We start from the raw sequence: 17,173 nt of genomic DNA, 5'->3' as shown, positions 1-17,173 counted from the left end.
TGTGTTGGTTCTGTTTGTACTAGTTTCAAAAATGTTTGTGCTGATTTTGATTATGCTTGTTTTGATATTGTATATGTTGGTGTGCTAGAATAATAGATGAAAAACGATTTTAAGACTAAAGAACAATGCTTTTGAGACTGAGATTGAAGAACAACAGATAAAAAAATGATTTTCCTACCAAAGAATATCATATGCGAATTTTGTTCAAAAAAAAGTATTAGTTATCATAATGATAGGGATTTTCATTTAACTAATAGGATTAAAGTTACTATTCTACTATTTATCTAAAATTGGTTAGATGTCATATGTCAAATTTATATTGGTTGCTGCTGTTTTTACACAAAATAATGTATGTATTTAACGCTCCTCCTATATGTCATTAAAAAAGAAAACTTAGGTTGTGTGCTTGATTTTTCTTTCTAATTTACTTCTTACATAAGAGAATCATTATATATATTTATATATATGGTTTATAAGTAGTCATAGTGATTTAAAATTTAAAATAATATATACTTTTTTTAATATTTTATTATTTTAATATTATTATATAATGAGTAAGGTTAACATACAAAAAGCCTTATCATACATCACGTAGGAGACAATGGTAACCGTTGGATCAGGGGTATAATCACGCATGGGACCACATAATCACGCATGGGACCACATGGGACCACATAATCACGCATGGGACTATAATCACGCACGTTCTATGATAATAACGCACGTTATATTTTTTGTCATGTATGTTAATGTAGGTTAAGCCCTGAAGTACATTATACTTTCTCATTATATAATAGTTGTAATTATATTTTCTTTTTTTTTCTTTCCTAAAAAAATATTTATTTATTTTTTTAATATATTTTTCAAAACATATTTTCTTTATCATTTGTGTTTCTTTAATGACATATGTTGATTTTTTTTTTTTAATTTAAGTACGTATAAATCGATTCTGACGGTTTGGTTTTCTAAATAAAAATACTACATTTTCAAATAACGTCTGTTTTATATTATCATTTGATCTATTTCGCCGCAAAGCGCGACGCAAACAAAACTAGTTAAACTTATTTATATACTAGTGGGAAACCCGCGCGTTGCGGCGGAGTCAACAGTACACAGTGAGAACATGACCTGCATCAGGCAAGACTACCTTCAAGCTATAACTACTAATTATATCATTAACAAACTATTACCAGTACTACCTTCAAAGCTAACCACTTTTATGAAATTCCAATCTTACCCCTTGCATTTACTACTGCTTATCTTGGTTTTACTTTGTTTAATCAAACATTCCTTTATCAATTTCCATCCCATTTATTTTTGTCATGTAAAAAAAAAAGCCTGTGTTAACAATTTAAACCCATCTCAGCTAGACTTTGACTTTCCATTGCCTTTTTGGTCAATTTTGATTGTAAAAAAATTTACCTTGTGCATTTTTTAAGGTTGACCGGAAAGTCAACAAGAGCAAAAATAATAGCTCTAGCCAATCTCAGAGTTCACACCAATAAGTCAATCAAGTCAAAAATTTTAGCATACTTTTTATTTGTAATTTTGACCACCTGCATTCTAATCACTTTTAACACATTTCCACTCTTACCCATTTTATTTGATTTATCATTTCTCTATTTTTTTAATACTAATCCTACTTTGACTTTTTATGTCTCCTGGCTAATGCTTACCCCAACAATGTTCAATTTTCCTAAAAAAATGCTATACTTTGCATATATGATTATGGGTTTGGGACTTTGGGGTGAAAGGGGCAGGGACAGTGTATCACTTCCAGTACATAAAGAAATGATGTCTCTCAATTCAAACCTTAAACACACAGCCACCTGACTTTCTAACATTTGGTTATAGTGATTTTGATTGTATGATTTTTTAATAGTCAATAATCAATATTAGGTGTGTAAATATTCATCAGTGGTGATTTATACATTATATTCTTCAATAAGACACATGAACAAATAGCTTATTTATCGGTTTATCAAACTTCAAACAAGGCTAACTAATGGGATCAGTTAAAATGCAACTTTTAGGGGGTTAAAAGGGTTTTTGTATATGTGTAATTATGTGCATAGAGTACACCTTTCACAACATACCGAAGCTTATCGAAAATCAACCGAAATTGTCCGAAATTCGACAAACAACCTGCAACTTTAAATTGACCCGTTTTGACCCGAACCCGTTTTGACGCGAACCAAAACAACCCCCTTTTTAATTGACCCGTTTTGTCCCATGACCCGACCCAACCCGACCCGTTTGCCAGGTCTAGTTTAAGCCGTTAAGTTAAAGAAACCAGTAAAAGAAAATTGACCCACAGAATCAACAAATCAACAATACCTATTAAAACTTTAGCTATGTGACATGACTGCAATTCGGACCGTATTTACCGACATTAACAGCTCGCCATCGAAAACAAAATATTAAGAGATAAATATATCCCCCATTACATACCTGTGAACCGCTAATTTTTGGTCGTTTGTGAAGATTTAAGGTCCAAATAAAAAACACAACAGAATCCTCTCAGAAGCCCACTCATCTGTTTTTTTACCTCAATCAACCCGTGACTCGTCCCAGAACTGCACAATTGCAGGAGACTCGCTGTAGCTAGCCCCCACAACTCACTTCACCATATAAGCATCAGGGTTGTAGGGCATATCACACTTGGAGTACCTTCAGATATCATATAACAATAAGCCCAATATGACCATTGAACCTCATAAATACCAAATTATATCATTTGCTAGGTAATTTTTTTTATCTATTAATTGTCAAATATTTATTATCAACAATAATTTACATCGAGATAGCTAGGTAATTAATTAGATCAAAATCAAAATCTTTATCTTCGTTATAATTCATCTTACACAGTGAGTGATATGAAAAAAACAGCAAATCAAGCCCCGAAAAAAATATATAGTAAATTGTAGGTCCACAAATCGGCTCAAAATTTATATAAAAAACCCCGAAAAAATATATAGTAAATTGCAGATCCACAAATCGGCTCAAAATTTATATAAAAACTTCCTTAAATTGCTATAGATCTAGAAGGTTTTGTTAAAATGAATACAGCATTTAATCGATTAACAGTTACCTGAAATGAGATTGTCTTTCGAAATTCTAAAAACAGCCAACGATCGTTCTTCCACAGCCTGCGTGATAATACCAATTCTACGTCATGAAAAAAAAAGACTGAAATAAAACCAGAACCAGTTTCTGATCACAACAAGGCTTGCTCCGAACAAGTTAAGAAGAATATAGATGAAAAGAATTTAAAATTCAAATACCACTCACCGATGACAGGTTAGAGCTCAAACATAACTCAAATCAACCCGTTCATCCGTAAATGGGTCAAAGTTAACTGTCACGAGTTTGAAATACATACCGACTCCATGACATAGCAAGACGGGCAATGAAGCAGCACATCTAATAGGGTGATTAGCGTCAGGTGATCCTTCCATCGTGTTTCTTAAATTCCTACAAACATGCAAATGAGGTTTGGGCACGTTTGCCATTTTCGTCCAAATGACCTTTTTGTACCATTTTGCCCCCCACGTTTGGCATTTTTTGCCGTTTTCATCCAAATGACTAACTTAGTTAAAAAAATACCGTTTAATGAGGTGTATGTTTGAAATTTTACATTTATAAATGTAATCCAATATAGGTAGCACTTTCAACCCATTTACTCAGAAATGGGTTGTTTAAAATTATGTTTTATGTTCTCTCTTAGAAGCTAGAAAGGAAAAAAAGTCCAGAGTTTGCATAAAATTTACTAAACTATTTTATTCAAAAAAACTACATTATCATACAAATGACAGGGTTTTTGTAATCATAGCTTATAATTTTAGACGCTACAAAGCTGTTTGGAAAAAACTAACAACCTCACATGTACAAAAAAAAAAAGTTGACATTTTAACCCAACCAGTTCTCGCCCAATAACCAATCCGCCCCTATAAAATCCACTGATATGAAAGTCTCGAAAAGTACCAGTTTGCTATATAGTTACATAATGGTATATGCTTTTAAAGAGGAACATACATACCTCCACACCTCCATTAGAGTCTGCAATAACATCAATGCTCTAATAGGATCCTTCTGCAATAACATTAAAGCGAAGAAATAAATACGAGTAAAGAAACAAATCGATGATTGTTCACGATCTTCAAGAACACTTGAACCTCAATGCATTGCAAAACTTGGACCTACCGTAGTTTTCAACGCAGTCTCCCTTTGTAAATACTCCTCGCACCTGCAAAACACAGAATCGTAAGGGTAGATGAGTAAACCACATATGCTCGGTTATTTGAAATGAGTATACGAACAAGAAAAAATTAGTGTAAAAGATACCAACTACAAATCAATAGCAAATGCAAGGTGCGGAACAGTAACTTCTACCTCATGAACAGTTGGGTGTTCTCGTCACGTATTTCAAATGCTGATGAAAATAATAAAAAAGCCCCAAATCAATTGCAAATTAACAAAACATTAAGTCAAAACATCAAATGCAAATAATAAGATATTCACCTGAATATTATCAGACTCATAACGGTCAGGCCCTTCTTTCCCTTTCTTCACTTCAGCAGCAGACCCAGATGAAGCAGACGAAATAAAACTACTTCTTGGAGGCACCAACACATTCGGAACAAATGGATGAATAATATAAAGGATCGATATGTGCCTTATCTACCAGCAACAGATCAATAAAAAAATCAGGGATCTCCAAATCCCTACACACGACGCCGAGTCATTAAAAAACCCTAAAACTGTTCTAATAAATCAACATTTTCAATTGCATTGTAAATTCAAATACCATGATCACACACTTACTGCAAGGTATTAAAAATATACTGTATTCGTTCGAGAAAAATTAGGGTTTGAACTCAGGCTTGGTGATGAAAAACTACTCTGTCGCTGATGTTATGGTGGTGGCTACGCCGCCGTGGACCGGTCGTCGGAAGCACCGATTGGATCCCTCATATTCTCTGTTTCTCCATCTCTATCACTCCAATTCTCTCTTAGTCTCTAATATGTATATGTATTATAGAGCAGAGGGGCGATGGAAACCGCCGGGACGTTTCATTTGCAAGGCACGTGATAGGGTTTTTATGAGGATAAGAGAGAGGTCGGTGTATTAGAAAGAGGGGCATGATTGGTAGAAAATAGCAAAAAGTTAGCATTTTAACTTGTCTTTTTATATGCCATCTTAAAATTTTGTTGGAAATTACCATTCTATCCATAGGAGATGCTTTATATAGTTATATAGATATATAGATAGGGAGCCGCTAGAATGAGAATAACTTTTATTTTTTTAAAAAATTAATTATATTTTTTTTACTTTGAAGCTTGGACACAAAGTCTTTATTTTTTTAGTAATTATCATATAGCACTTTTAACTTTTCCATAAACTTTATTTTTAAATCTATGAATAGTTACAGGGCCGTCTCCGAAAATTCTAAAAAAAAATCTAGCCCTGTGTGAAATAAAAAATTTGGGCCCTATTCGCGAATTTTAATTTAACATAAACCCATCGATCATTCAATCAAATATATAAAAACTAAAAATCCTAAACATACGAAATCACACAATAAGACTAAAGGTTCTAAAATAAAACAAGAATTTCATACCTTAATCTCAAGATTATCCACCCAACAAACCCTGGAATCGCCCTTTGAAACCCCTCCTATGCCGATGATGATGATATACTTGCTTCCTCACTCGATTTCGACCTATCACTTGACTCCTCTGTTGCAATGATGATGAATGATCCCAACGACCAACGTGAATGATCGACATTCTGACTTCTTCTATTGCCCAGTAGCGCCCGCAATTGGGTTATAATTTTTGAAACAAGTTTGATTATTAGCCACTTGGGCCTGGGCCTATTAATTAGGCACAGATTGGCCATTGGGCCTTTTAACTTTTAAGGGTTACCAATCTAATTCTCATATATGATGTACACACTTACAACACATGCCCATTTAACATTTATTTTGTTATACTGGCGCCTTAAGGATATATATTTATAAAAACATACAGATTTTTTTTAAATATATATATAAATAATTTAAAAAAAAAATCTGGGCCCTATATTGGTTTGTGCCCTGAGCGCAGGCTTACCCTGCACTTGCTCAGGGCCGACCCTGAATAGTTACCATATAGTCTCTACAACTTTTGTTTTTGAACGGCGAGAATTTTTAACTTGTTGTGAGAGAGATCTCACACCCTCCAAAATAAAGAGCCCTAATCCCACTCTGGCCAGGCTATATGTCTTAACCGGGTACACGCTTGCGTCAGAGTTTGGGAAACGACGTTCCCCGGGAAACCATACCACCCACTTTCAGTGGCAGGGGCTTGCGCCGCCACAAGAGAGAATCTCTCTGACGTAACACACAGTGGACTAAAACTCGGGGTGGCTCGGGCTCGAACTCTTGACCTAGGGTCTCTACAACTTTAATAAAGCTTATTAACTATCGCACTAATCATTAAATAATTGTCATATAGCCTCGGCAACCTTAACTTTGAACATAAGTTTCTAATTTTTTAAGAGTAAAATGCCCGGATAGTCACTGTGGTTTTGTAAAGTAACACCTATAGTCCCCAACTTTTGGAAATTGCACCGGTGCTCCATGTGGTTTAATTTTTGTTACTCAGATGGTCCCTGGAGTGGATGTCCGTTAGTTTTCACCGTTAACTCCATATGAAATTACTTATTTACCCCTCTCTTTATGTGAGGACCGTTTCACACTCTGAAATGCTTCGGCCGATTCAAATAAGCACTCAGTAATGTGCGGAATCCATTAGAAATGTTGACACACACAAGAAATCACATATAAACACTAGTTTCATTGATTGAAAACGATTACAGATCTGAGAGGCCAATTTGGCAGAGTTTCGCTTCAAAGATGCCAAACACGGTGGACTAAAACTCGGTGTGGCTCGGGCTCAAACTCTTGACCTAGGGTCTCTACAACTTTAATAAAGCTTATTAACTATCGCACTAATCATTAAATAATTATCATATAGCCTCGGCAACCTTAAATTTGAACATAAAGTTTCTAGTTTTTTAAGAGTAAAATGCCCGGATAGTCACTGTGGTTTTGTAAAGTAACACCTATAGTCCCCAACTTTTGGAAATTGCACTGGTGCTCCATGTGGTTTACTTTTTGTTACTCGGATGGTCCCTGGAGTGGATGCCCGTTAGTTTTCACCAGTAACTCCATATGAAATTACTTATTTACCCCCTCTCTTTATGTGAGGACCGTTTCACACTCTGAAATGCTTCGGCCGATTCAAATAAGAACTCCGTAATGTGAGGAATCCATTAGGAATGTTGACACACACAAGAAATCAAATATAAACACTGGTTTCATTGATTGAAAATGATTACAGATTTGAGAGACGAATTTGGCAGAGTTTCGCTTTAGAGATGCCAAACTTCCAAAAGTTACAAATGAACACACTCACTCAACTATTTATAGTGATGACCATTCGTGCAAAGACACCTTTGAGCGAGTGAGCTCTCCATGCGAAGTAATCTAAACCCTTCGTGTGACTGATCAGTCCCTTTCGTACGAAGGGTCCCTTCGTGCGAATGGGTCTATTCTTTACAAATCCAACACTTTGATATGTATTTCTATACATAAATCATGACTCAATACATTGACGAAGGCAACAGACATCGTGTATCAACAATCTCCCCCTTGGATGTTGTCGTAGTCATGACTTCAGTCTCTTCAAAATCTTTAATAACTTTAACATTCTTGTATATCAACAATCTCCCCCTTGCTTGAACAATCTTCAGTTGATGTGTCAGTTCAACAGTCTTCCTCTTAACTTGTGCTTCCTTTCTTCTTTTTAACGTTCTATCTAAGCTCCCCCTTTCAATTAGCTTCCTATTTTGCTCCCCTGTCTCTCAACTTCCCTTCACAATTTACAAACATTCAAATAACCATTTTAGATTCAAACTTTGAAATTTTCAAATCAAACACTAAGCGTTCATCTTCAAACTTCAAACTAATAACCCTCTTCGATAACCAGGTCCAAACTAATGACCTTGGTTATCTGAATTGTCTACCAAGTTCAAATAAATGACCTTGGTTGAACAATTTTCTGAACAAACTGAAAATTTTCAACCAAAATTCAAGTTTCAACCTAATGAACTTGTGATTATTTCAAAACATGTTTAGCATATTCAGATTTTGGAATTCAGCTTTCCATCATCGATAGTCGAAACATAAAATGAAACAAAATATTTTTGTATTTTACAAACTTTATGCTAAAACACACTTAAAATCTTTTTGATTTTATCTGCAATGAAATATCTATGTACAAACATATTTACAGACATATTTTTTATGAGTTTGTGCAAGAGGATCATATCAGTTTTGAGACACATCACTAACATCGTTGATCTATTTGTACTTTAAGCTTTAAACAATTCACATAGATTGTCAGTATGTCTGTCCACCTAAATTTCTACACAGACTTCAATTGTTTCAAGATACGAGATTAAGGATTTTAGGACTTGCTTAACAGTATTTCCCACCTCAGAATATACTCCCGTATCAAAATTCCCTAGATTCAATCTTACATGTGAGTATACCTAATTGATATCTGTCTCTGGGTTAGAGCGAGGCCTTGAGAGCTCAAGTTAGTACCACCGTACAGACAAAGAGATGAAGGCTCGACTTAAAGTGGTGTTCCATTTTGGAATCTTTTTACTGCAATTGTAATATCTTTCGACATTTTCAATTTTATGCAGTTTTTAGGGTTTAATATGAAAGTATTCTACAAGTTCTAGGCTGTTGCTGACGCAAAATCAGAAGAACTTGTATAATACCCCAAATATCAATTATGTATAAAGACCTAATATCTAAGAATCATGCAATCTCTCAAACGAAATTTTGGAGTACTAACTCCGTATATCCGAGAGATGTTACCCACATATTAAGAAGTTTTGTTTATGTTAATATCTCGAAAACAATTTACTAATTGTGTAAAAACCTACTGGCACATCATTAGTGAGACTGTTTATCACTTTTTAGTTGTTCATTTCTCTAGCGTGTTGTGATAGTCCACTGATGTACTATCATTTCCACATCTTTTATACTAAAATTCTTTTGCCTTTTTCATGTTTTTGTACATTTTCAAATTTTTTAATGTTTTTGAAATTTTCACCATATTTTTCTCCCTCTAAAATTATAAAACTTTTTAAAGAAAGAAAAATTCGACAAACCAATGTAGACAACTTTATCTCGCCATCCATTTCGGCTTTACATTCTTGTTCATCTTTTTGCCCCTCATGATGACAAAACTTTGATATTTTTTGAAAAACATTTTCAGATCTGTTTTTATTAATTTATTTTGTTTGTTCAACAGTGAGGGTTCTATGACGATTTTTTGAACTTTCTCAGAAATTTTCACAAATCATGATAAAATTTTTAAACAAACTCATCATAGCCTTTTTATGAAACACAGGCTTTCTCTTCATGTTCCAGGCTACTCCGTCGTCCATGATTTACTTTGGTTGACCTAGGAAACACATGCACATGTACCAAATCAATCACTTGAACAATGCAACCCAAGCCTTGCCCTTGGGTAAAACTACAGGTTTTGGTTCACAAAAACTCACATTCTTTTGAACAACTTTTTCAATTTTCCCAATTGAAGAAGTCTATTTCTCGTCATCAGAAGTTTCTTTCCTTTTAATCACCCAAGTTTGACATTTTGAAACAATGTTCTTTACATAAAACTTTCAATCATTTTGAATGTTTCCTTTTGAAATTTGTTTTGGTGCAAACATTGGTGATTTCAACTTATCATCTTCTAATTTCTTTTGCTCAACATGAACAGGCTTAGGCTGATTTTGTGGATATTTTCGATCAATGTGTCCAACTTGATTACATCTAAAGCATGTACGACTGTCTATTTTAACAGTGGAACCTATAGCCTGTTTTTGCTGTTTCTTTTGTGCTAAGAATTCCTCATTAGTTTGTCTACTAAATTGGGATTCTTTGTCGCTTTCTGAACTTTTTCCATGAACAAAGTTCATCTTCTTCATAAAGTTTGATTTTTGAAACTTTTTGTTCTAATTTTTCTTATTATAACCCAAACCAGCTCTTTCATTTTTAATTTTTTTTTAAAGTAAGAGTTTCTTGGTTTGGTATAATAAGATTTATCTTTCTTGAAATTTAAATATCTTGCAGTTGTCGCAAGATTCTCAATCTCGGAAACTTCGATTTCCACCAGCTTAAACACTTTCTCTAGCTTTTTCCAAATTCACGTTTCGAATCGGAAATTCATCATCTGAAAACAATTTGTCAGATCCAAACATCTTGTACGTCATCATATTTAGATCATCATTCAATTTAGAATCAGATTTTGGAAGATATTTTTTATGAAAACTTTCCTCATCTTCAAAATGTGATTTTGAACTTTCATTTTTGGTGGAATCATTCTAATTTTCATCTTCAAAAACTTTTTCAATCACATCATTCACTAACTCTGACTCACAAATATCATCAGCTTTGGTGTATGTCACATCAATGTCATCGGGCAATTGATCAATTTGATTTTGAATAAATTTTAGCTTTAAATTCATTGTCTTTTCCACCCACTCTGACTTTTTCTGACAGTAACCTTCCCTCATGGGAGGTGGAACACGATGATACCCTGACCCTTTGCTCCCATTCCCATCAGCTTTCTTCCCAGATTCATCTTTTTCTGTCTGTTTTGGGAAAATATGATCAAGTACATATGAAGAAGTTGAATAACTAATCAATTTCTTGTATACCCGTTCTGCTTCAATTTTTTCCTTTTCTAACTCTTGCTTAAGCTTTGCAATTTTGTCAAGATGAATGTTTATTGCACTTTGCTTATCCATTACAGTAGTTTTAAGCAAGTTATTTCTAGTATCCAGTTCACGGGTAAGATCAACAAATTGTTTAGTTTTGCTATTCATCATATCATATGCTTCTTTCATCTGATTGCAATCATAAACCAAGTGATCATTTTATTTTTTCAATTTTTTAAGTTGTTTTTCTTTTTCAAAACATGCAATGTCTTTTTCAAAACATTCTGTGCAAATGCACTTTTGTTTTAAAGCTTCATCTTTTTCAGCTATCTCTGTGCATTTTTGTTTTAAAAATTCTTCCTTTTCAGCTAGCTCTGCGACTTTTTGTTTTAACATCTCATCTTTTTCAGTACAAGCCTTGCACGTTTTCGTGCATTTCTTGCACTGAATCTCAGTTTTAATCTCAGTGTTTTCATTTAACTAACTCTCTATTTTTTTCAATTTTTACACTCTCATTTGTTTCAATTTTCTCACTCTCAATCTGTTCACCAACCAACTCATCTTTCTTCTCTGTCTTAACTCTTTTCTCTTCCTCTTCGACCTGAGCCATCATAGCTTTATCTGCTATGTTGACCTTATTTTCTTCGTCCATCATTCTCGCCACTTCAATGATTTCTTCAACAGTTTCTATCAATTCTTCTTCTCTTTGCATCTCACTGATTTCAATGTTGCCGCTACATAAACCTGCAAAAGAATTATACAATTCAGGAGACAACATTGATCTAAAACTATCATGCAACATTTCTTCAAATGAAACAGAATTTTCTTCAATCATTTGTTCAGGCTCTTTGATGCTTCTTCTAGCATCGCAAAACCATCGCTTTTTGGGATGTATTTATCCTAAATGAAACCTTCATCTTTTTGAGTCACCATCAAAGCTTTATTCCTTTTTGATGACCCGTATTCGGTTTGCAGCTGTGTCATGTTTGGCTGAAACGATGTTTTGTGATTGAATGCCTTTTTATAGTAATCACTTTGAAAAGGATTCTTATTGCCCTGAACTTCCTAATTTTGACACTCTCTTTTGAAATGCCCTCGTTGCTTACATTTGAAACATGTAACCTTTGATTTATCAAATCCCAATTTCGAATAAGATCTAACCATACTGTTTCTTCCTGTGATCTCAAAAAATCTCTATGCTCATCTAAAAATACTCGCCATGTTCCACATGATATCTATTAGCTCTAACTCCTCTTGATCTATGTGATCATAGTCCTCTTTTGTCATATTAAAATTTCTGATTTTTCCAGCAATTAGACTGTCGTATGACTCAAGAACTGATGCCAGAAACACCATCTGCTGTTTCACTGTGGATTCATTGATACATTGAACATTCTGCAGATTAACTGCTATATTGCATTGTAGCACATGAGCATTTGAATTGTTTTGATTCGAATATGAATTGGAGCCTTGTGATGATTTTGAACTCGGATTTGAAGAATTTGGTTCAAAGCTTGAAAATGTCAAGAATCCACTACTAATGTTTGAACCGTTAGAAGAAAATCCAGAAGAGTTATCTATAATGTATGCTGTTTGGATTTTCGGGCTCTGTATATTCGATACACTGCTATTCTTGTAATACAGACTCACATCTTGCTGTGTGCTAGAGCTCTGCATTTTAGTTGTTTTTCTTAACTCTAATTCGTGTCCTTCCAGCTTTTCAATAAACATCTCAAGAGTGAAACCATAATATTCTCCACCAGTTTTCAAAAATCATCAGATATGTTGGCCAATCACCATCCTAAGGTAATGTATCAACCAACTTGTCAACTAGTTCTGCTTTACCTTTTCCAACTCCCAATCTTTTCAATTCTTTCACCAAATAGCAATATCTCTCGATCAACTGTTTTATTGATTCACCCTTTAAGCTCATAAAGATGTCAAACTCTTTTTTCATTAATGCTTTTTTATTTTTTAACATCTGTTGACTGCCTTCATATTTTAATTTAAGTGTGTTCCACATTGAGAATGCAATTCCTTTATGATGTAAGAGTGTGAGAATATCATCTTTTACTTATTGTTGTAAAAAAATATCATTTTCTTTTCGTTTATGAATTTAGTTCTTTCACTTTTGTCAAATTGCATCATTGATTTCTCTTGGCCATCTTCTGCCACTAGTTCTGAATATTCATATGTGATTGAGTACCAACACTCCGTATGATATGCATAAACCCAGTTACAAAATCATTCTTCCCAATCATTAAACTCATCTATTCTCATCATCCTTGGCGGTTTAGATTGTGTTCCAAGTTCATTTTCTAACTTTAAACTCTGAGCCACCCAACTAGGTGTTGTTGCAAAAGCGATGTAGAATTCAGTATCCATCTTCGAAAATCTTGAACATCGTGCATAATTCCTAAAAAAATCAAAACTTGGTCAAACAGCTCTTCGTGCGAAGGAACAACAAACACTTAGTGCGAGTGGTAAGTGCCACTCGTGCGAATGGTAACTTTTAAAAAATAACTGAAATCTGGCTCTTAGTGCGAAGGGAAGTGGCTCTTCGTGCGAATGGAGAGTATCCTTCGTGCGAACTTTCCCTTTGTTCGAAGATCAAGTTACGTATTTTGACATTTTTTCACAATTTTTCGATGATTCTGATTGTATTTTGGTCTAATTTGTTCAAGGGTTTGTTATTAATCAAATTCGCACATTTTGTGAAAAATTAGGCCAAATTTGTCCATGAATTCGTTCAAAATTTGATAAAAATGAGTAGAAGAAAGATGTGAAAAAGTATTCAGTTTGATGAAATCTGCTGAAATCTTGTGTTGCTAGTCGCTGAAATCGGCCTCCAAGCTCTTATACCACTTGTGAGGATCGTTTCACACTCTGAAATGCTCCGGCCGATTCAAATAAGCACTCTGTAATGTGCGGAATTTATTAGGAATGTTGACACACACAAGAAATCACATATAAACACTTCTTTCATTGATTGAAAACGATTACAGATCCAAGAAACCAATTTGGCAGAGCTTCGCTTCTGAGATGCCAAACTTTCAAAATTTACAAATGAACACACTCACTCAACTATTTATAGTGATGACCATTTGTGCGAAGACACCTTTGAGCGGGTTAGCTCTCCGTGCGAAGTGATCTAAACCCTTCGTGCGACTAATCAGTCCCCTTAGTACGAAGGGTCCCTTCGTGCGAAGGGGTCTATTCTTTACAAATCCAACACTTTGACATGTATTCTTATACATAAAATCATGACTCAATACATTGACGAAGGCAACAGACGTCGTGTATCAACACTATAAAAAAAAACAAAAAAAAAACAAATATTATACACACTTATATTATTATATTGAAAGTGCGGGGTCACTTTTTTTTAAACACGAAACACCCCACCCCACCTACCCACCCACCCACTCCATCTTCTTCACCCCACCCCACCAACACCATCGCCATTCCTGCACCCCCAGCATCACTAACTAGATCTGAGTTCAAGGCTTTCGAGGCTTTAAACGCAAAACAAGAACCATCAAAACCTATTTCCACTCGATTTCAGTAGCTTAAACACGAACTCTGAACACTTTAACCAGATTCCGACTAACCTGCAATTTCCGGTGATGATCTTTGTTCCCTAAAACCACCACCTGACCACCATACACCTCTCCCTCACCCTCTGATGCTTAACCAACCCCAACCCCATCAGCAGCTACGATACAACACCACCTCTGCCATACCCGTTTCCGATCTTCAATTTGATTCATCCAGTGCCGGAATCATATGTATTTCACTTCGGTTGCATTGTTTCTTCATCAAGTATTGATTTGTTTGACTCGATTACACTCGTGTTACATCGTTTCTTTAATTATTGATGATCTATCTAACCTCGTTTACACTAGATTACACTCGTGTTGTTGCATCGATTCTTCGTTTACCACCGGCGGATTGGTGGTTATTACCGGCGGTTGTTGGATCGTTGATTGTTCAGAAGCTGTGTTCAAGGGTTTTGGGATTTTGAGGGGTGGTGTTTGGATACAGGGTGGACTAAATGTGGTGGATGGAGGGATCTAGGATGGAGGAGGGAGTTCAGGTGGCGGAGATGTTGATGTTGGTGGAGTTGCAGGTGGTGGCGGCTGGTGGTAAGTGGTGGAGGAAGGTGGGGGTGAGTGAATATGTGTGTGCGAGAGAGAGAGAGAGAGAGAGAGAGAGAGAGACATACAAGGGCTTGGTGAATAAGAAGGTTGGTGGGTCCCATCTTTTATTTTAATATATCTATTTTAGTGTTTTAATTTAATACTAAGGGCATGTTGGTCATTTTACATGGAGTTAACGGAGAAAACTAACGGACATCCACTCGAGGGACCATCCGAGTAACAATAAGTAGACCACAGGAAGCACCGGTGTAATTTCCAGAAGTTGGGGATTATAGGTGTTACTTTACAAAACCACAGGGACTATCCGAGCATTTTACTCATTTTTTAATTTGTAAGTACTGATACTGTACTGCTACTTTTATACACATAACCCATACCGATCGAATGATATGGGTACTGCGCGGATCCAGACTTTATTTCATTGGTTTTTTCTTTCGGTTACTAGATTGAAAATTGGTGTCGTAAAGAGCGAGCCGAAACCGAATTATTGTCGTATCGTGCGAGTGAATCCCAGTAGTTTTTAATAAACGCCATACAATTCTAACCATATAAATACACATAAGTGTGTTGGATATACACACACTTTTTTAGAGAACCATGAATAGAAAATTTTCAATGTATTACCACTTCAACGCTATGCTAACTAGATATCATAGAAAAGAGAAAACGATATCAAAGAAAAGAGAAAACGGGATGGTTATGTGGTTAGAAAATGTACTTAATCGTACACGGTTCCTAAAGTCCTTGTTTAAACTTAGTTATTATCGTTTGAAACTACATTTGTGTGTAGTCTTTTTTTTTTAAACAGCCAACGAATCTTTCAAATGTGCTACTGGCGAAATTCACCACATTAGGATACACTCGTCTTCGAACCGGAGAAAACCCTCACCTAAGGTCGAAGCCCGTGAACACTCGCCCGAAGGCACGACAATGCAGTGAGATAAAACCCGCACAGTTCAAGGATCGAACTAGCGATCTCCGCCTACTCGCCTAGTCTTCCATCATCACCAGGTGCCGCATAAAATAATAGGGAGAGCAGGAATCAAACTTGAGTCCCTTAAAAAAACAAGTCTCTCCCTTACCACTCCACCACCTGGCCACTTTATACAATCAAAATTATGCGTGATTTTAGTTTACTTGTGGTAGGCATTAATATGCTCTTGCTTACATTAATTAGTTTTTTTTCTTTTGTTACTTGTTCGTTTTCTCAATTGTCTATTTTTTGTGTTTTACTTGTAGGATTTATTAGTAGCCGGAACAGATACTGGTGCAGCAATCGTGGTTTGGGCGATGACGTTATTAATAAGGAACCCTAAAATAATGCATAAAGCACAAGAAGAAATGAGAAGTATAATCGGAAAGAAGCGTAAAGTAGACGAGGATGATCTTCCCAAACTTGCTTATCTAAAGGCAGTGATAAAAGAGACTTTGCGACTATATCCTCCAGCTCCTCTTCTAGTGCCTCGAGAAACGAGGAAAGATGCCATTGTACATGGGTATCAAGTCAATCAGAAAACCCTAGTTTACGTCAATGCATGGGCAATCGGAAGGGACCCTAAATTTTGGGATAGCCCAGAAGCATTCTTACCAGAGCGGTTCTTGGGCGGCAATGATATTGACTTCAAAGGGAAAGATTTTGAGTTGATTCCTTTCGGATCTGGCCGGAGAATCTGTCCTGGAATGTCAGTTGGAGTTGTTATCGTGGAACTACTCCTTGCTAATCTTCTTTACTTGTTTGATTGGGGGTTGCCTGATGGTGTGAGAAAAGAAGATGTAGACTTTGAGGTTATGCCTGGGATAACCATGCACAAGAGAAACGAACTTCGCCTTTTAGCTCATGGGTACTTTTGAAAAATGATTAATATTTAGATCATCTATGGCCTTTTTGTGACAAACAGTACATGGTCTAATAGTAATTAGTTTGAGCTTCTGTATAAATAAAAGTTTTAAGGTGAAAGGGTCAGCTTGAGCGGCCATACGATATATCCATGGTTAGTGAATTATCATAAGTTGATTAACAATTTTCTCCATTTTTAAACAATTGGTTTCTTCGTTAAGCTTTTGAATCTGAAAAGGCTCGATGCCATCTTTTAGTAAACTCATTTAACTTTTTTTAACGGCAAATTTGGATCACTGACGGACCACTGTAGTTTCATCGTGCCACCAGCGGAACCACCCGATCATATCCATCTCCAGTAGACATAATGTATATACATCAATTCAG

At 35.5% G+C, this 17,173-nt stretch overlaps 1 protein-coding gene and 1 long non-coding RNA gene across 2 annotated transcripts; one reads left to right on the top strand and one right to left on the bottom strand.

Moving 5' to 3' along the window:
• Positions 1–2,318: 2,318 nt before the first annotated feature.
• Positions 2,319–5,121, bottom strand: LOC118488443. The gene is made up of 8 exons (XR_004884719.1): positions 4,825–5,121; positions 4,522–4,724; positions 4,393–4,432; positions 4,204–4,246; positions 4,040–4,092; positions 3,383–3,474; positions 3,092–3,149; positions 2,319–2,670 (listed from the first exon to the last, which is right to left on the bottom strand). It is a non-coding gene; the product is annotated as an uncharacterized LOC118488443 (long non-coding RNA).
• Positions 5,122–14,894: 9,773 nt separating this feature from the next.
• On the top strand, positions 14,895–16,847 carry LOC110918939 (cytochrome P450 71A1). The gene is made up of 2 exons (XM_022163216.2): positions 14,895–14,957; positions 16,189–16,847. The coding sequence occupies exons 1-2, from the start codon at positions 14,895–14,897 to the stop codon at positions 16,798–16,800; spliced, it is 675 nt and encodes a 224-aa protein (XP_022018908.2). The 3' UTR covers positions 16,801–16,847.
• The last annotated feature ends 326 nt before the right edge of the window (positions 16,848–17,173 follow it).

This window comes from Helianthus annuus, chromosome 16 (genome assembly GCF_002127325.2).
Source record: "Helianthus annuus cultivar XRQ/B chromosome 16, HanXRQr2.0-SUNRISE, whole genome shotgun sequence".
Lineage (NCBI taxonomy): Eukaryota > Viridiplantae > Streptophyta > Magnoliopsida > Asterales > Asteraceae > Helianthus > Helianthus annuus.
This window is presented reverse-complemented; position numbering and strand designations above follow the sequence as displayed.